The sequence below is a fragment of the Vipera ursinii genome (assembly GCF_947247035.1).
Source record: "Vipera ursinii genome assembly, chromosome: 1".
Classification (NCBI taxonomy): domain Eukaryota; kingdom Metazoa; phylum Chordata; class Lepidosauria; order Squamata; family Viperidae; genus Vipera; species Vipera ursinii.
Window position 1 is genome coordinate 252,660,068 of NC_139512.1, and position 20,456 is coordinate 252,680,523.

At 38.9% G+C, this 20,456-nt stretch overlaps 1 protein-coding gene across 1 annotated transcript in view; it reads right to left on the reverse strand.

Moving 5' to 3' along the window:
- SEC63 (SEC63 homolog, protein translocation regulator) overlaps nucleotides 1-20,202 on the reverse strand; it is a 37,953-nt gene extending 17,751 nt beyond the window's left edge. Inside the window, exons 1-9 of the mRNA XM_083348220.1 lie at nucleotides 19,941-20,202; nucleotides 10,259-10,358; nucleotides 9,118-9,232; nucleotides 6,562-6,674; nucleotides 5,896-5,957; nucleotides 4,632-4,690; nucleotides 3,570-3,620; nucleotides 1,997-2,105; nucleotides 51-145 (exon numbers count right to left, since the gene is read on the reverse strand). Coding sequence (XP_083204346.1) covers nucleotides 51-145; nucleotides 1,997-2,105; nucleotides 3,570-3,620; nucleotides 4,632-4,690; nucleotides 5,896-5,957; nucleotides 6,562-6,674; nucleotides 9,118-9,232; nucleotides 10,259-10,358; nucleotides 19,941-20,064 — 828 coding nt within the window. The 5' untranslated portion in view covers nucleotides 20,065-20,202. The remainder of the gene's footprint in view (nucleotides 1-50; nucleotides 146-1,996; nucleotides 2,106-3,569; nucleotides 3,621-4,631; nucleotides 4,691-5,895; nucleotides 5,958-6,561; nucleotides 6,675-9,117; nucleotides 9,233-10,258; nucleotides 10,359-19,940) is intronic.
- Nucleotides 20,203-20,456: the final 254 nt, after the last annotated feature.

Consider the following 20,456-nt stretch of genomic DNA (forward strand, 5'->3'; position numbering starts at 1 on the left):
AACTATTTGACACCAACACCCAAAGGAAAAAAAAATCACTAATAACAAACCTGGGGTATTTGGATATTGTCTACAGGTCTGCTTGTTGCATCTTTATTATACTGAGGGTCAAATTCAGAAGCCCCTGCCAAAACCATTGTAAGTCCTGCAGGGAAAATAAAATAAATGTAATATAAATATGAGGGTGAAGGTTCGTCCTCCAAGCTTGTGGGTTGAATTCTGAAAGTTTCATTACCAGGCTAAGTAACATCTTCAGCGTAGTATAAATATGTAAAAAGTATTTAGATATATACAAAGACTTTCTCAAACTTTGTCCCAGAAAGATTTTTATTTACCACTTTCTGTTCAGAGATTCATCAACAACAAATAACTAAAAATAATTCAAATACCTTAGGATCACACTTTCACTAAAGAAGCAAGGATTATACATAACTACCGTAGACAACTATTTTCCTGAATGGGGATTCAGAAATCTTACAATGGGTCTTTCTCCATGGTAGCTAAGTACATTGATTTAAGAAACAACATGGATGACAATTAAAAGAAATATCAGCTAACATTTTGTCTGTTACCATTTTTTTTTCATATCAATATATGTTGTCCTCAGATGCAACATTAATACCCCATTATTCTTTAGTAACATAAAGTTCCATGAGTACATTAGAATGCCTATAATAGGTATCTTCTTTACATTTACTTGTGAATAATTTAGACTGTTTATCTTTCTTTAGTTCAAAGGTGTCAAACTGCCAGCCCGCAGGCCGGACGCATCACGCGGAAGCCGCGCCCCCCCCCATTGGCAGCAATGGCCAAACTGTCCCGATACATTGCGCAACATCATGTGACATTGCGAGTTTAACATGCCTGCTTTAGTTGGTACCTTATACTTCATTTTTAAACCTGAAGATTGTTCGAAAGCCAGCTATGATGTTAGCATCTACACAAAATTCTTTCCATCTGATCATGCAGCTACTAAAAACTAAATGCACAGTTCTATCCAGAGAACTGTGTTAGGGAGCAAAAGGTGCTGGCCTTATCCCAGATAAGTGAGAAAGTACTGCAGCAGCAGTTCTTGAATAAGAGCAACTTCGGATTTTAGCATGACTTTTCAAAATGCTTAAAGGAGGGGTGGACAACTTTTTTTAGTTTGTGAGAAGCACTTCCTCCTCCTACTGTGCCTGGAGATTGTAAGGACATGGCTGATGATTTTATGATATTGCTAGAGCCACCATGACAAAGCTAATATTTCTGGATCTTTTGGAGTTGGGGAGAAGAGTGTGTTAAAGAGTGACACGGATTCCTTAAGACTTGCTTAATTTGTATCCTACTTATATCAAGTGCTGGAGGAAGAGGGTATTCATAACTCATTCTCCCATAAAAACGTGACATGCTTTATAGCAGGGGTGTCAAACTCAATTTCATTGAGGGGCGCATCAGCATTGTGGTTGCCCTCAAGGGGCCGGGTGGGTATGGCCAGGGTGGGCGTGGCCTATTGGGTGGGCATGGCTAGAGTACGTATGGCCTACTGGGTGGGCGTGGCCAGCTCTACATCGTTCGCATCAAGGGTGCCTATGGGGGCCTGGGCAGGAGTGGGACAGATCTGAGGGTCTCTGGCAGACAGAGGGTCTTTGGGCCAGGGCCAAGGCAATGGGGGGCAGTTCCCTCACTGTTTCCAGGATGGCTTCGCGGGCCACATGAAACCACTTCGTGGGCCAGATTCAGCCCCCGGGCCTTGTGTTTGACATGTCTGCTTTGTAGAATGTATGTGAGAATCTTCCTAGGATGAGGAAAATTTCGTAATTCCACCTCAAATGTTATACAGCCCATTCATAGACTCAGTAACTTAATCCCACATTCTTCTCAAGAAATCAAGTAGCACACCACAGAAAACCTAGTGCATAAATTTTAAACATTCTACAGAATGCAGGTCTATCTCTAAATAACTACAAAGGAAGCACAAATGTATTTTAGCATTTAGCCGGTTTTAAATGCTTACTTTTCATATCCATGTTCCTGGTTTTATAAACAAAATAGGTATAAATTTGGGTTGTGCGGATGAGAATCTGGTCTCCGCTGTAACGAATGGATCGATACCACCAAGAACCCTAAGTCATTTGAAACAAAAATATTGACATTAATAATTCATAAATGCAGTGAATATACTACTACTCTCTAAAGTCTTAAAACCTCTGTGATTTCAAGACCATAATTCCTATGAAAGCAATGAATTACAGAAACTCCAGCAGTTTAAATCAGAAGTCCCCAACCTTTTGGGCACCAGGGACAGGTTCCACGGAGAAGGGAATTTCCACGGACCACGGTATAGGTTTGCATGCTGCCTGCATCCCGTGGATGGGGCTTCCTGGTTTGCGCAGACTGGTTTCTTGCATGCCATGGACCAGTATTGGTCCACAGACCGGGGGTTGGGGACCCCTGGTTTAGATGACAGCTGACATCAGAATATCGAAAGTTAAAAGATACAAAGTTTTGTATGATGTAGCACAGTGCCAAGGGGCAGGAAAAACAGAAAACAAAATGATTGCAAAGAAGAAAGTGCAACAAGCTTAAAATGTTAACCCTTTGTATTAAAAAGCGTAAAAATGCTGCTCAGCAGAGGACTGAGCACCTATTTTCATGCTTCATCATCTGTGTTCTGTACCAGCCTGCTACCGGCCCTGCAGAAAAGGCAGGGACAACCCCTTTTACAAGAAGGCAAGAGGCTGGAACTAAGCCTGCCAAATTTATGGACACAAAAGCAAACAGAACAAGACACGAACCATGAAACAGGAGCTATTCAAGCGGTTGCCTTCAGCAAACCAGCCCTCCCACGCATTCCCCTTTTATACAGTTCAGGGCGTGGCTTCTGCCTCCTTCCGAGGTGCCCCATTGCCTTACTCTGTCTACTCCTGATTGACTGCCTCCTGTGTCGGGCGTCCTTGAACAGGGCCAGCTGTGGGTCATCTTCATCCACGCTGTGAGGCTCACACAGCTGGGTCTGCGTCGTGACCAGGTGGGAGGGGCCTGGCTGAGGGCTCTCATCAGCAAGCTCTCCAACCCCCTCAGCAACCTCTCCAACACCCTCCTCCTCCTCCTCCTCCTCCTCCTCCTCCTCCTCCTCCTCCTCTGAATCATCCGACCCAACTGCCGAACCCAAAGGCTGACCCTGAATCACAACAATCTGTATGTTTAAGAAGTATCCAAAACACATTTTTTTTCTGCATTTTGGTGTAAGCTATATAGAGCAGCAATACAGAACATTGCCGCGTGAAAGTCAAAATCTCTGAACTCAGAATTCCAATGCTAGTCCTTTTGTTTTAGCCAGCAATAGAACCTAGCTAGCACATGAACAATCTTCTAAAAACTGGAAGCCACAGAGTCTGAACAATCAAGGACATACTTAAAATTAGCTGCCCAGATTTGGCACACTGGTATGTAAATGTAAGTTGCCAGGTTAGAAAATTATCATCATAAAGTTGGGATGGTTGAGTCTGTGAAAGCAAGATTTGGTATCTACGTACTTTGTATTTTGTGAAATGTACTTTTTACCCTTGATTTAAAATAATACTTACTACGACCACTGGAAGAATAACCATAAATGCTAATCCATAAACCAGCAAAACCTAGGAAATGTGAAAAGAAATATCAGAAACATTGGAATAAAATCAGAAATGCTCACATAGGCAGACATCTTTTTGTATAAAATGATAAGTGCTAAAAGAAATTTTTAAGGAACAAAGTAGGTAATGAAGTCATATTTTAAAAGGCTCCTATATTTTCCTTGCTAGATTTTGATAAAACCAGTATTTCTCAAACTTAACAATTTTAACCATTTTAAGATGGACTTCAACTTCCAGAATTTCCCAGCTAGTATGTCTTCTGCCAACCTAGCAGTTCGAAAGCACGTAAAAATGCAAGTAGAAAAATAGGGACCACTACGGTGGGAAGGTAACAGCGTTCTGTGCGCCTTTGGCATCCAGTCATGCCGGCCACATGACCACAGAGACGTCCTCGGACAAGCACTGGCTCTTCGGCTTTGAAACGGAGATGAGCACAGGCCCCTAGAGTTGGAAACGACTAGCACGCATGTGCGGGGGAAACTTTACCTTTTTATGTTTACTGGGGAATTCTGGGAGTTGCAAGTCCACCCATCTTAAAACAGTCAAGGTTGAGAACCACCAGATGAGATTATTCTAAGTAACCTCAGGAAATATGCAACAACATCTCAAACTACATATCGAGGGAGGGGGGAAATTCCCAGCAATTCAGGTATTTTTAAGTTCACTGCAGCAAGGCAATGTGACAAGATTGCCTTTCAATGTGTTTACAGAAATCTGAACCTTGCAGAACAGTGTAAGAAAAATCAAATTATCACTGGAACCTGCTACATTACCTTGCCCCCCAGCAATAAAAGAAAACCTCCAAGACTCACCATAATTAAATCATAGGCAAAGTGCACTTTTTAAAGTGCCATTAAAAGCTGTAGCAAACCTAGACCTGGACCAAGTAGAATAAATGCTAACTTTCAGTTGACTGTCATTTTTCTCTAAAAGACTGTTAAAAAAAACCTCTGTAGACTTATCAACTGTAGTAAGGCTTTCAGCTTAATACAGCCAAACTGGGAGTTGCTTTACCAAAATAGAGTTCTTCTGATCCACAATCCAAGCTGGCAATGCAATTCCAAAGCTTGTAGCTGCAAGAAAATAGGTTACAAAATAGGTTACAAAAAATGGCAATATAGTCAACATACATACAACATACATAACTTTCTTCAGTCATACAAGCTCAGTAAATTATACATCTTTCCAACCAAACCTTTCCCTTATTAAAAAAAAGGAAAAAATTTTTTTAAATAAGCTCTATCTATGGTACATATGTGGATGCAGAACTGACCACAGGAATAATCTTGCTCTTAAGGAGATAAACATTCCTTCACAGATAAACAGGGTTCTTTTAAAATCAAGAGGTATGAAAAGAAGCTGTATTTATTTTTTAAAAGATAGCTAACTACAACCCAAGCTAAGTGTTAGGTGACAAACTGTTCTCTATGTAACAAGACAATCCCACCCATTTTGAGGGGCAAGCTTGTGAGATCACTGTTAAATAAACATCCCTAGGACCTAGAATGATATAAGGACAACTGCAAATATTATGTTCTTGATGAAGATATACAAACTGAATGGATTATGCATACTCAGTTTGGTTTTAGCTCTAAATAACTGAATAGCTTACTATGAAGTAACTTTAGAGCAAGTTCATCACACTGCTGAGAGCAAGTGAGGACAACACAACTGTGCATTAACCTTGACTTTCATGCCTATGTAAACAACCTCCCTTCAACTGACCCATAGGGAGTGGAAGCTCTATAATTATTCCAAGAAAAGCTGTAGTTTGGTTTGGAAATATCAGTAGACATGAATTTACAATAGATAGGACACTGAAATTGAAATATTCCAAATACTTCAGAATGTTCTGTAACAAGAAATTCTGGCCTGGTGAATGTTCAGAATTCAGTCTGATTTGGTATGTAAATAAGAATGACTATTCCCATGTAGCAAGCAAAAATGTAAATTAGACAACATGTCTATGCAGGGTTGTAATCAAACAAGCCAATAATATTAAAGGTTGGTGAAGCTGGGTCTCTGAATAACATGGGATTCACACGTGTGAATCACTATTGGAATGGGGCATGAGTGACACTGAAGTTAGCCCACACAGTACTGGGGCTTATCAAAACTTCTCAATTAAAATTTCATAAATACTTAGCTAGAAAGATAAATGACTTTACTGTACAAACACAGTATACAAAATGAAAACTGTTACTGATAGAATAAATCACAGCGCAAACGGCAGGATGCTATGTAAATTATGACTTGGTACAATAAACTATGGAATTACCCTGTGGTCCATCAGGGCTGCCATATTCTTCCCAATTTTTCCGAGATTCCTCATCAGTTAAACTACAAAATAAGAGGCACAATTTTGTTAGAAAGCTTGTTTCAAGGGAGCACGTTATTCTTGCTCAAAGCAAAGCTTTAAAATTTGCCACATAAAAATTTAAAATCCTCAGGATGATCCATACCAAAACAGCACAGAAGACAGACATGCCAGAGTACGCATACAAGAACAGCATGCAAGAATGTACCCATTACTAACTTCTGTTGAAAACAACCAATTGGGACAAGAAAGGAGAAAGCGCAATATGAAATGGGAGTGAGCCAGCATTATCCCCAGTAATAAAAAGGCTCCTCTGAGGTCTAAATGAGCACTTCTCATGACAAAAGAACAAAATGGTTTATAGTAAACTGATCTTCTCTTCCTCTGAAGCCTTTATATGGCTGAAAATCTACTCTAAAGGTTTAGGAGACCTTAGATGTTTGCTTGTTTTATAAACCAGAATCACAAATCAACTTATATACCTAGAAGAAAACAAAATCAATTCTGTATTGCAACAATTGCTGTAAGTAGACAAAACTGGCTGAAACATATAGAAAATGGTATTAGTGTATATTCATGTTGCTTACAATAACATTCCCTCCTATGAACAGAACTTAAGAAACTTACGCTGCATAAGCCTTCGCAATATTCATAAACATAACTTCATCGCCACCTTTATCTGGATGGTATTTCAGCGATAACAAACGATATTGCTTTTTAATTTCTGACACTGTTGCACCCTATTAAAATAAGATGTTCAAATTAATTATTTGCAATACCTAAAGGATGCAATCACCTTCACTTACCTGAAAGTAATTTCCACTGAAACTCAGTACATAACAATAACAATAACAATAACAAGAATAACAATAATAAGAAGAAGAATAACAAGAAGAAGAATAACAAGAAGAAGAATAACAAGAAGAAGAAGAAGAAGAAGAAGAAGAAGAAGAAGAAGAAGAAGAAGAAGAAGAAGAAGAAGAAGAAGAAGAAGAAGAAGAAGAAGTAGTAGTTGTTGTTGTAAGGGACCTTGGAGGTCATCTAGTCCAACCCCATGCTCAGGCAGGAAATCCTAAACCTTGATTCTGATTATTCAACAACAAACCTCAGAAACATCATACTAATAATATACTACTAAAATTTAGTTTTGACAGCCCACATCCAATTCATCATTACATCCAGACAAGAGCTTGAGAGCTACAACTTATTATAGACAATAGTGGCTGAGAAAACAAGTAAAACAACAGTGATACAATCACTTATTCTATTTCTGGCATTCAGGCAGAACTAAATTTATGTCCACAATAGGGACCAGAAAAAAATCACTGTTACCTGGTATGATTATTAAGTGAGGCACCACACAACCACACTAAATGTTAGAACCTTTTTGCCATGATCACTAACAGAATCATCAATGGTCATTAAGGGAGACACCATCATGCAACTATGACTTGCAACCTCCTTCTGACTTTGTTTGCCGAAAGCCAGCTGGGTAGGTCACAAACAGCAATCACGGGGCCATGGGCTGCTGCAACAGCCAGAAATCCAGGCTGGCTCTTGAGTGGCCAGTTCTCAATCACATGGCCACAGGGCCCCTGCGACAGATGTAATTGCAAAGACCAATCGTAAGCCTTTTTTTTTTCCACTGCCACTGTAACCTGAACAGTCACTAAACCATTGGTTGATCAGTGGCACTACATGCGGTCCTATCATCTAAAGCTCTGACAGTCCTAAAATAGATCTAAAGCAACTGAAATTCTCAGATATGATCCCTCTAATCTGCTGCTGTTGTTAACTCTGCTTTCTTTAAAGTTTATAAAGCAAGTTTTCAATTCCATATGGTAAGCCCTAAGCACTGAGAATTTTTTTTGAAAGCGTGTATAAATGCCACTTTTAAAAAAAATGAAAAATTCTCCAAATGTTTAAAAAAAAGTACTAGATTTGTTCAAAGTCTTCTACTTCTCCGTAAATAAATACAGGAAGACAGTCAAAATTCAATTGCATACAACTGACCTACAGCTTTTTTAAAAAAATGTGTCATTTAAATAAACTATTCAAACTTTCAAAAAGAACATAGACAAATTTGCTTTCCACTATTAGATAATTTTGGCGATCAGCGTATTAAACAACCACTGTAAAACTGTAGCTAGTTCTTTTTTCCTTCTATTTGCAGGCAGGATTTTTTATCTACAACATGGCCCCAACCTTTTGGGCACCAGAGACCGGTTCCATGGAGAGGGGTTTTTCTGTGGACCAGAGGGGGCGTGGCTTCACATGCTGCCTGCATCCATCATGGATGGGGCTTTGCTTCTTTGCGCCACCCGGTTCCTGGTGTGCCGTAGCCCGGTGCTGGTCTATGGACCAGGGGGGTTGGGGATCCCTGATCTAGATCTCTCTAATTACAGAAGAGGATGTGATGAGGCAACCCTAACACTTTTATTTTGTTGTTCTGCTGTTATTTGCTAACTTCCCTTTTTTTCTTCCTATTGTCCCATCTTTTTATCTTGGGAGTGTTCCCCAATTTCCTGTTAACGTGGAAGAAGAATGAAAGGTTCACTTCTTCCTATTACAACTGGAGGCTCAAAAAAGTCCTCACATGAACAGACAGGCACAACTGAATGCCACTTGCAGTTTCGGAGATATGCATCATTGCTTCATAGGATTTTTTTTTTAACAAAAACTTTTAAAATACATTTAATTTCTAAGGCATTTTCTTTAGGCCAGAAAAGCATTTCTATGTTTTAATACAAATGGCATTGTTCAGTAAATATGTTGTTTACTTTGCATGCCGATTTACATCATTTTATGAAATAGTGCCAGATATTCAATGTAGCTTCAAAACAAGATCCTTTGTCAAAAGTTCAAAATGTGACTAACTCAAAACTGAAATACTTAAAAATGTAATATATCATTTGCATCTAATCTTAACTCGCATGGCTTTTCAAATAAAAAAAATAACATTTCTCTGCTGGTTGAATGCTTCCTATCGTCATGAGACAAACACAACTGGCGGAACAGATTTCCCTCGCTCCCTTTTCTATGTGTCCCTAATCTGTCTTTTGAAGAAGATTTTTGGAGTGAAAAATAGATATGTAGACTTAAGAATGTGATATGCCATTGAGGGCCCTGGTGAAATATTTAGTGTCAAATTTAATTTAAATAATGAAAAATGGTGCTACTTACTGGGTCTAATTGTAGGATTTCATATGGATTGTATTCTTGATATTCTCTGTCTGTTTTGGACACTTTGTAAACAAGAAACAAAAGTAGTGCCCATCCAGCAAGCAAGACAGCTTTTCTGTAAAATTGAAAATGAAAGGGAAAGCAATTTTAAATATTTAAATTTCCAGAAAGAAATCCCATGCAACTAAAATGTCCAGCCACATTTAAAGAAGGGTTAACATCACAGGAAACAATAATCAAAATAATCTCTATCCAGCGCTCTAAATCACAGGAATTATGCAAGTATGTCTCCTGGGTTTCTGCCAATATTCTACAGCCCCATCAAGCATTTACAGTGGGCATTCAGCTTAATTGATGAGCCTCAAATAATAAAACCATATAAGTAGTCCTAAACTTACAACGCCAGCTGAGCCCAACATTTCTGTCCCTAAGCAAGGCAGTTGTTAAACATGAGCTGCACCTCGTCTTAGGACCTAATTCGCTACAGTGGAATCATTCAGTTATTAAGAGAATCTGGCTTCCCCCATTGATTTTGTCAGGAGGTTACAAATGGTGATCACATGACCCTGGGATGCCAGATGCCAAGCACCCAAATTTTGAACATGTGACAGTAGTCGCAAGTGTGAAAACCAGCCTTATCACTTTTTCAATTTGGTTGTAACTTTGAATGGTCACTAAATTAACGGTGGTAAGTCAAGGCTATCTCTATACCCAACAATTCTCCATAAAGTTGCTTGGAGGGCTGGCTTTCTGTTGTTGTTGTTGTTGAGTGAAGTTTCCCAGTTCCCACTGAGAAATCCTCAGCCTATAAAGAATTCTAGGGTTTCCACAACACCATTTTTAAAAACACTGCATCACAGACACATCTTTCTTTCCCCTAAGCAGGAAGAAGTGTGAATCCCCAAACACTGCATTTTGGATGCTCAATAGATTCTTTCATTACCTGAAATTCAATCCATGACTTAGGAATCATTTTCAGTTTCTTTACCACTAAAATTTCATTGACATCTCCTGGGAGTTATTGGTAAAATGCTGATCTTATCATTTTTCTAAATATTTTAAAATGTTGAAATAATCTGCTTTTATTAAAATTCTAAAAAAAACCCTCTGTAAAATAGAAATCCTATTAAAGTATACTTACTTTATTGTAGGAATTATATTCTGCTGGGGCTTTAACAATCGCAATCGATACCACAGGCATCTTCCATAAACTTTTCTTAAATTCTTTAAACGAATTTGCTCTGGGGAAGATAATTTTACTATTTAATAAAAATAACATACCTTACATATCAGACTTTCTTCTTCAATCTGTTCAAATCTTAAAGTAAAAAATTTAAAATACTACCAGCACAGGCAAGTATTCCATCTTTTCCCACAACATCATTTACCTTCTACTATACAAATGCACGGAATATGATCCATCTGTTCTCTGAAATAGCTTCCCAAACCTCTTTTTTTACTTTTCAGAAGTCATCAAAGTAAAAATCCTATCTATGTATTAACCAGACACAACCCAACTTAGCTTTCACAAATATTTTAAGAGTTACCAAAAAAGAGAGTATACAGATGTGATGCTGGCTTGGTAGTAGTTAAGGAAAAAACATTGGGTAACATATACCTTCCACTCAATATAGGTAGTCCTCGACTTACAACAGTTCATTTAGTGACCATTCAAAGTTACAACATCACTGAAAAAAGTGACTTACGGCCGTTTTTCACACTTACAACCGTTGCAGTATCCCTGTGGTCACAGGATCAAAATTCAGATGCTTAGCAACTGGTTCATATTTATGATGGTGGCAGTGACCAGGGGTCATGTGATCAGCTTTTGCGACCTTCAGACAAGCAAAGTCAGTGGGGAAGCCAGATTCACTTAACAACCATGTTGCTAACTTAACAAATGCAATGATTAACTAACAGCTGTGGCAAGAAAAGTCGTAAAATGGGGCAAAACTCACTTGACAAATGTTTCACTTAGCAATGTAAATTTTGTGCTCAATTGTGGTAGTAACATGAGGACTACCTGTATTGACTGTGTAGTAACAATTATGAGCCTTGGTGGAGCAGTGGGCTAATGCCTCCTTAAGTAACACCAGCTGCCTGCAATTAGTGCAGGTTCGCATCCCACCAGGCTCAAGGTTGACTCAGCCTTCCATCCTTCCGAGGTAGGTAAAATGAGGACCCAGATTGTTGGGGGCAATTAAGCTGACTTTGTAATAATGCCGCTTGGGGTGTGTGTGAAAGCCCTAACAAGCAGGCATATACATAGAATGAAGGCTACTGCTAAGCTTGTAAGCCGTCCTGAGTCTTCGGAGAAGGGCGGGATATAAATGTAATAAAAATAAAATAAATAAAATAAACTAGCATTGTATGTTAGAATTTAGTGCGTATTAAGGCTGTATCCTTCTGTTCAGATAAGGGAATTATAGTAGACCAGGGGTAGGCAACCTTGGCTCTTTTATGACTCGTGGACTTCAGCTCCCAGAATTCCTGAGCCAGATGCTGGCTCAGGAATTCTGGGAGTTGAAGTCCACGAGTCATAAAAGAGCCAAGGTTGCCTACCCCTGTAGTAGACCTATCTCCATGAATGGAAAAGTGATTTTTAGCAATTCCCCCTCTATATTAGCCTGTACTCCAGGTCCATCAGTTGGAGGAACATTCAGAACACCATGAAAGATGCAAGAAATCTGTGAAAACTAACATTCTACTTTGTTTGTTAGTGAAATATGAGCCAGCAGTGTGCTGCAGCTGCCAAAAAAGCCAACACAGTGCTAGGCTGCATTAACAGAGGGATATAATCAAGATCACATGAAGTATTAATACTTTACAATGCCTTGGCAAGGCCACACTTGGAATACTGCATCCAGTTTTGGTCACCACGATGTAAAAAAAGATGTTGAGACTCTGGAAAGAGTACAGAGAAGAGCAACAAAGATGATTTAGAGGTCTGGAGGCTAAAACATATAAGGAACGGCTGCTGGAATTGGGTATGTCTAGTTTAACGTAGAGAAGGATGAGGGGTGACATGATAGCAGTGTTCCAATATCTCAGGGGCTGCCACAAAGAAGAGGGAGCCAAGCTATTCTCCAAAGTGCCCGAAGGCAGGTCAAGAAGCAACGGATGGAAACTAACCAAGGAGAGAAGCAACCTAGAACTAAGGAGAAACTTCCTGACAGAACAATTAACAAGTGGAACAACCTGCCTCCAGAAGCTGTGAATGCCCCAACACTGGAGGTTTTTAAGTAGAGACTGGACAGCCATTTGTCCGAAATGGTATAGGGTTTCCTGCCTGAGCAGGGGGTTGGACTAGATGACCTCCAAGGTCCCTTCCAACTTTACTGTTATGATTATGAATGTCTTTCTAGATCGAAACTCTAATCAATGTACTACAATGTAACCTGTTCAAAGAAAGGCACTGCAACATTTGATCTATAATTAACAGATCTCCAAAGCTTAACATGTTTTAACAGAAATGTTGCTCGTAAGATGAAGGGTGTGGGGAGAGAGATGGAGAGGAGACTCCCCAGGAACCCTAGCTTCTACCACCATGATGGTTTACACAACACAACGTAATATGGTTTCTACATTCAAATTTACAAGCTACTGCTTATACTTTTTCAAAAATTCAACCCTAACCAGCAAAATACTACATGTAAGTCAAATACTCTGCCAGCTAAATTATACTGCCAACAAGCTATTCTTTTCATAGTAAAAAAAAATACCTAGATTTTATTCAGCCTCCATAAGATTGGTGAAATACATCCGTTATAGAAACTTTAGAGAAATTATATTTCAGGGAGTTTTTAAAACAAAGGGAATAAGAAACAAATGGGAATTTGTTCCCCCAAATATGCAACACAATTTTATTTATTTTTTTTTACTGGGGCCAAACTTTCTTTGTTAAGAATATTTAACAAATTCACACTCTAACATGAAGTAAGAACCTACAAATATTGGGGGGAAAGCAAGTAGTCACCTATTGAAATTTAGACCGTTATTGTGATATTGTGGTACTATTTAATCTTGCATCATCTCAATTTGTAACAATCCCACAGTGTTTGGTGAACCTTATTCATAGATAAGCTTCCTTCTTACAATGCAATTTATATTCCTCTAAGCTCTCAAACTGGTGAAAACTACACTTGACGATCATAATAAAAAAGAAATGGGGAATTCTTATTTTATCCTCAATAGTTTTCCATTTTCTGTTTTCTCATGGGTATAAATAGTTTTGCTAAATTGTTTGAATACAATTCCATTAATAGTAAAACTGTTTTTTAAAATGAATCTTTATACTTACAATTGTTTCTAACAAAAAAAAATTCTTAAAGTGTTTCTTAACACAATCTTCTGAAATGTGATAAAGGCTTATAGAGCACAAACAAAAGTAAGACAGAATGCGGAAAGGGAGAAAAGAGAGCATTTCAACATAGAAAAATACCAAAGCAGCTGACTAGAATAAGTGTGGCTTGGTTTGATATTGTATACGTAATAGAATTACTTCTATGTTTAAAAATAAAGTCATAGAATGGTGCTTTTAGGTTCCAACTCAGCTGTATTAATTCCACCATTATATAGGTGCCACTTTAATCTTAGTGGTCATCAGACTCACAACGAAAAGTGTAGCAAAGTTAAATAAGGTGTACTGTAAAATGCATAAGAAAAAGGAGGTCATAAATCACATTTCATGAATGTGGAATTTGTATTAGAAATGCTCCTTTGCACAAATTTGTATTTTGATTACTTAATACTGTTAGTTGGTTCTTGAGCATGATTTTAAAGAAAAGGGTCTCAGTAAGGGTAACTGAAAAAAGTATAGATACAGCCTAACATAAACTTGGTTATGAAACATATTAAACTAGTATGCAATTAACTGATTTGGTGAGTGCCCATGTTGCCAATCCCCGCTATGAAAAATGAAATGTGGAGCAAGAGAACATTTTATCTCTCTCTTTGCCCACAGGATCCTAGATTGTAATGCAAACGAAAGAGCCCCCTTTATGGTGTTGCTTCCACACACTGCATTTTAATTGCCTAAAAACATTTACAATAGTAGCCACATTTACAAAACACTAGGGTTATTATATGAATGAATTGTAACTGCATGCACTATGCTTTTCTCTCATCCTCCAATACAGCCTGAAGATCAGAAGCTTGCTTTTACTTATAACTGCAAAACTGTACCCAAATTTAAATTTGGTTAGCCTCAATCATGCTTTGCTGAAACAGACATATTTAAAAACATAATTTATGAAGGTAGGTTGTTATTGTAAGACATTAAGATAACTGGTTACCTATTGTTCATCAGGTTACAAAGAACCAGAAACAAGTGAACCATACAACACAACCAATGTATAAATTAGATTACTGAGTAACTCCTTTAATACATCCTTCTTTAAAATGCATAGCGTAAGTCTTTCAAATGCTAAAAAGTTGGCACTGTAGTCTGAATTGTTTTTCTCATTCAGTTAGAGTACTGTCAATTTATCTTCAGTGTAGTAATTTTCTGACGTAGATATCTCTTTTTTCTCCACACCTGATTTCACAGATATTACAATACCTCTTAGCAGGTAGCTGAGTTTAGCCAGTATCTAAATAGCTAAACAGAGTCTGCCCTAGAAGTCCTGTTGCCAGAACTGTTCCCTAGATTGGGAAGTAAAATACACACCCACACAATAGAGGAATACAATGGCATATTGTATTCCTTGTTACCAAGAAGTCTACAGAAATGCAATCTTGATTTCTGATCAAATCATCAGAAAACTGAAACACAAAGGAAATTTTACTTTACAGTTAAATACTGTATACTATTTATTTCAAAGGCTGAACTTCAAAAATTAAAGAACCGCATGCCAAATAGATTCCATATAATACACTAATTTGGTTTGTGTAAATTAATCTTTTCTGGCTTACTAAGCAAACAAAATTTTGAAAACTCTGGTCATTTTACCAGTAAAACAGAGAGACTTTTGTCTTAACTAATACAACCATTTAAACTGGAAGGCAGAACATGGACTACTTCAGCTGTAACAAACTCTGATTCAGTATTAATAAACGTCCCTGGATTTTATGAGTGCACATTTCTTCTTTCATATGTGAGATAAAATGTTCATGTGGAGAGAAGCAGATTACGGTAATTCAAATTCAAGGAATTACCAGTATCACTTATTGTAAAGATTAAGAATAAGAAGCTACTATATTTCTAATGTGTTTTAAACAACTATATTTAATTTTTGCCAGACTATTCCAAGTATGGACATGAGGACATAGCCTACTTTAGGTAATGATCAGATGGTTATTTCTGAATTAGATTAATAAAAGGATTGTTTAAATACTGAATTGTAAATATGAAATATGTAGCATCTGCATTTGCAATATAAATCTCCATCTAAATTCAATCTCAGCTGTCTGACCACGTTTTCAAAGAATATGCAAAATACACAGAAATACAAATTCTGATTTGAAGGTTGACCATTAATAGTTAGATATAACAACAATGCATCATCTGTTTAATCTGGGACATTCTTGCCACTACCATTATCCATCCTAATACAAAGATAGAGTCAGCTTTCAACAAGATGATAGGCATGATTATTCTTGAAAGGAGCTATTTGGATATGTACATAGATCTAACTTTGCAGTAGTAAACTAAGCATAGTTTTGCACAGATTGTTCTATTTTACCATCTATACTTATTGCAGACAGATCTAATTATGACCATGTATGTCTTAATTGTATTTAAGTTAGTCTGTATTTAAGTCATTCTGTCCAGTGCTAACTGAAAGAATGTTTGAAGCGTGCAACTCTACTGCTTCCCCATTTGCACTAACTCCTTTTTTCCACTTTTATTCAATGGTGCCCAGTTCTCAGAAACTGCCTGGACAAAGTTTCTGTAGTTTTGTTGGTAAGGTTTTCCAGAAGTGGTTTGTCATTGCCTCCTTCCTAGGGCTGAAAGAAAATGGTCCAAAGTTACCCACCGTGCTTTCTCTCTACGACAGGACTAGAATTCAGTCTCCCGGTTTCTAATCTGATGTCTTGACCACTACACCAAACTTGTTCCACACTGAGTCTACTATATTTCTAAAACTTTGAAGGTGCTCATTTATCTATCTATATACTACTAAAATTTTCATTCCCAGAATCTTTAGCAGGGCGAAATGGTGCATCATAGGGCAACAATTTTTAAACCAAGATATCTCAAATGGGCTAACTTATAGAATGCATCCCAAATTCAGGACCCAATGACTCTAGCACAACTAAAACTAGGCAAATTTTATAAATCATTTTAGCTGCCTGCAATTAGTGCAGGTTCGTGTCCCACCAGGCTCAAGGTTGACTCAGCCTTCCATCCTTCTAAGGTAGGTAAAATGAGGACCCAGATTGTTGGGGGCAATAAGCTGACTTTGTAATAATGCCGCTTGGGGGGGGGGCGAAAGCCCTAATAAGCAGGCATATACATAGAATGAAGGCTATTGCTAAGCACATTGGTTTGTGCTTTAGATTGTAAGCCGCCCTGAGTCTTCGGACAAGGGTGGGATATAAATGGGATTAAAAATTAAAAAATAAAAATAAAAATAAAAAATAATACAAAATGCCATAAAACATTTCCTGTGCTGACATTTGTGTGTGCTATGCAGTTCAACATGGGCTATTTTCAAGGTGGATATGCCTCTGAATGTATCCCAACTTTTCCAGTGAAGGCAATACATTAGAAATTGTGTCACTGTTGAAGGCACAGAAGAAGCTCGTGAGCAAATATCCCTGAAAGAATGAGCCAATGGGTCATGGGTTACCTAGTTGTCTTTAAAAGATTCAGGAGCTTAGGGCCAGGTTTGTTAGCTAACCTGTAAACATTGTATATGCTTATCTTTTGCTAGTTGATTTGTTATGTTCAGCTCATTATAGAATTGTTCAAAAATTACATAGTAACCAACTTTTCTAATAATCTCATAGCAAATTAAGGGATGGGATCTACCTGCAAAAATAAGAATAAGGTATCAAAATAGAAGTGGCGTATGTATTCAAAAAAGCAAATCCTGTTCAGACCCAAGATTAACATTTTTAAGGTAAGCAGAAACAAATGAGGCCTCTTAAAAATCAGATCACTTTTGTTAAACCCAGAAATAATTTTATAAAAAAAAATATCTTGCAATGTCGTCAACAGCTATACCATTTAAAACACTGTAAAAACAAATAAACAGTACTGAGAGCTGTACTAATAGCATCAAATGCAGTGTTAAAAGATAAGAGATTATAATTCAGACAAAATTTGGGAATGTTTATTTTTTAATATTCTTGGTGCCAATATTAAAAAGATGGACCGGACAAAATGTTTTAAATGTATAACTACTACATATTACTGCAGTGCAATAATCACCCCAAACTTTATTCAAGAAAAACTTGTTTTACCAACATATTAGGGAAAGAGGTTTCTACAAAATAATTTTTATATATTGGGAAATAAAAGAGTTTTACAAAATCATCCTATATGTGATCTGTAAATACTAAATTCTTTATTCCCAAATACCCATTCTACTTTTTATATTGAGACAGAAATGTCAAACATGAAATATCTGATAGTTACTAAAACCACTTAAAACCAAGAATTTACAGAATTATCTCGCAACAAGAGGTATAAATAACTGCACATTATAAACACGGACAACTGCTTCTGTTGCTTTTCATTATGACGGAAAGTAAGGAAAAAATATATAGAAAGAATGCATCTCATTTACAATATCACCCAAAAACAAATTATATGATCAATTGAACATGGGACAAGATATGTCCCACTTTCTTGAGACTGCATTACATTAAATGCTTTTATGTACAAAAGCTATACTGGAAGAAAGCTTGATGTTAAAATGATATTCTATAAAAATCATTGGAAAAACATTGTCTAGATTACTATGACTACAACCTTATGCTTTTAAGGCATGGTTATTTAATTAATATTTTTGGTCTTCAACTCTGTTAATACTTAAAATCAATAACAGGAACTTTTTCCTTTCAACATAAAATCTGGTAATTCCCCTTCAAATCAAAAGTATATACAGTGTTTCCTGGACAAAGTTTCTAATCTTGACACTGATGTCTGCTTTCCATTCTCAATACCGAGCCTTTAACCCTAGTCAGAATTACTGGTTGGGAAAAGCTGGCATACACCTGTTCAATGCACACACATTCATGTTCTTTTATGTTTCATATTCTTTTGTATTCATATGCACTTTTATTTTCTGTAACAAGTAGTAATGTATGGCCTTCCAGATGTCAAACTCATTGCAAGGTACCAAGCTAGAGAAATTTTTTATATTTCTGAATCAAAACCATAAACCAAGATAGTAGCTCCAACCCAGAGTGAAACCCAGCAGGATGATAAAATATGACCCATGGAAGGCCTTGTATTCAGGTATGAAAAATCAAGTGCATAGGTAGGGACGCTTGATGGTGGCAATTTATGTGAAAATGGTCTAAGGGGAACTACCAGCAGAAAATGAGCAATTTGATTATGTCCAGTTTATGGCATTCGACACTAGTCAGACAGCACTTGGATTACAGTGTTCCTTTCTTAGCAGGATAAAGCTGAAGAAAATTTAGAAGAGAGCTATCAAGGTATTTAAAGATCTGGAAATTAAGCTCTCCCAAGGAACTAGACATGCTGAGTTGGCAAAAGAGATTAAAGGGAATCATGATAATCAACTACTAATACCTAAAAGGAGGTCATGTGCAAATGGGATGATCCTGTTCTGCGTTGTGATGTAAAACACAGCAAGGGCCAATGCACAAATGAAGATTCTGGGTAAATGTCAGAAAGAACTACAAAATAGCAAAAAATGTCTCCGCTTCTATGGAGGGGTTCAAATGGAGGCTAACAATCACCTGTTGGGATTTCTGCAGAGAGCAAGAGGAGGTACAGGTAGCCCTCAACTTACAACCACAACTGAGCCCAAAACTTATGTTGCTAAGTGAGAAATTTGTTAAGTTTTGCCCCATTTTACGACTTTCCTTGCCACATCTGTTAAGTGAATCACTGCAGTTGTCACATTAATAAAACAATTGTTAAGTGAATCCTGTTTCCCCATTAAACCTTGCTTGTCAGAAGATCGCAAAAGGGGATGGCGTGACTGCGGGACACTGCAACCGTCCTAAACGTGAGTCAAGTTATCAAGCATAAATCACGTGACCGTGGGGATGCCGCAACAGTCCTAAGCGTGGAAAACGGTCGCAAGCCCCTTTTTTCAGCGGCGTTATAACTTTAAACATTCACCAAACGAACTGTTGTAAGGCGAGGACTACCTGCACAAGCCTCTTCACATTGTGTGATTCCTCTCAGGTGTAGCCTGATGGCTCCTGCTCTCTCCCCTCCCCTCAAGAGCAGGGGGTTGGACTAGATGACCTCCAAGGTCCCTTCCAACTTGATGATGATGATGATGATGATGATGATGTTACTTAGCATGAGAACCAGAGGCTGAATTAAGTAGGGCTCCAGGAAGAACTCACCCAACTTGCCTCCACGGCCCAAAGAGCAGGAGGGAGACCTGCAAGCTTCTTACTCCCAAGCCAAGCCCCAACTCCTCCACCCTTGAGCTTTCCCACCTGCTCGGACCGAGCAGGAGAACCGACACCAGGGGAAGCGAAGGCCCGGAACGCTCGGTAGGGAAGAGGGAGGCGGGTAAGGGGGACTCCCTCCCCCGCCTCCCCTTCCCGAGGCCCGGCTAGAGGAGAGCGAAGAAGGGGGAGGCAAGTCGAGGCCCCGGGCCTGCCTGCCTGCCTGCCCGAAGGGAAACGCCGGGAAGAGCAAGGCGGCGGGGCGGGGCACTCACCGACGTGCTGGTCGCGCGGCCACAGGTAGTAGGTGGCGGGGATAACGATGAGGGCTACGAAGCTGGTGAGGAAGTAGAAGAAGGTGTTGCCGCTGTCATCGTACTGGAACTGCTGGCCGGCCATGGCTGCCCGCACGCCCCGCCCCCCCGCTCGGCTTGCGTGCTCGCTCCTTCCAGCAGCCCCAGCGGCGGTTCTCTGCGAGGATCCCGCGAGAACGAGGAGGGGGGAAAGGGAGGAGGAGCGGGAAGAGCAGCGCCCTCCCCGCTGGCTCGCCCGCCCGCCGCTCTCGGCGCCAGTTCACGCTTTGGGCCCCCCCCCCCTCGCCTCCGGCAACGCTGACACTCCTCGCAAGGAAGGCGACGTGTCACTGCGCAAGCGCCATCGCAACTATTGTGACGTCGCAGTGGCAAGGGGCGCTTCCGGGTCCTGGGCCGGCCCCGAGTAGGATTGGCTAAGCCAGGGGTCTTCAAACTTGGCCCTTTTATGACTTGTGGACTTCAACTCCCAGAATTCCT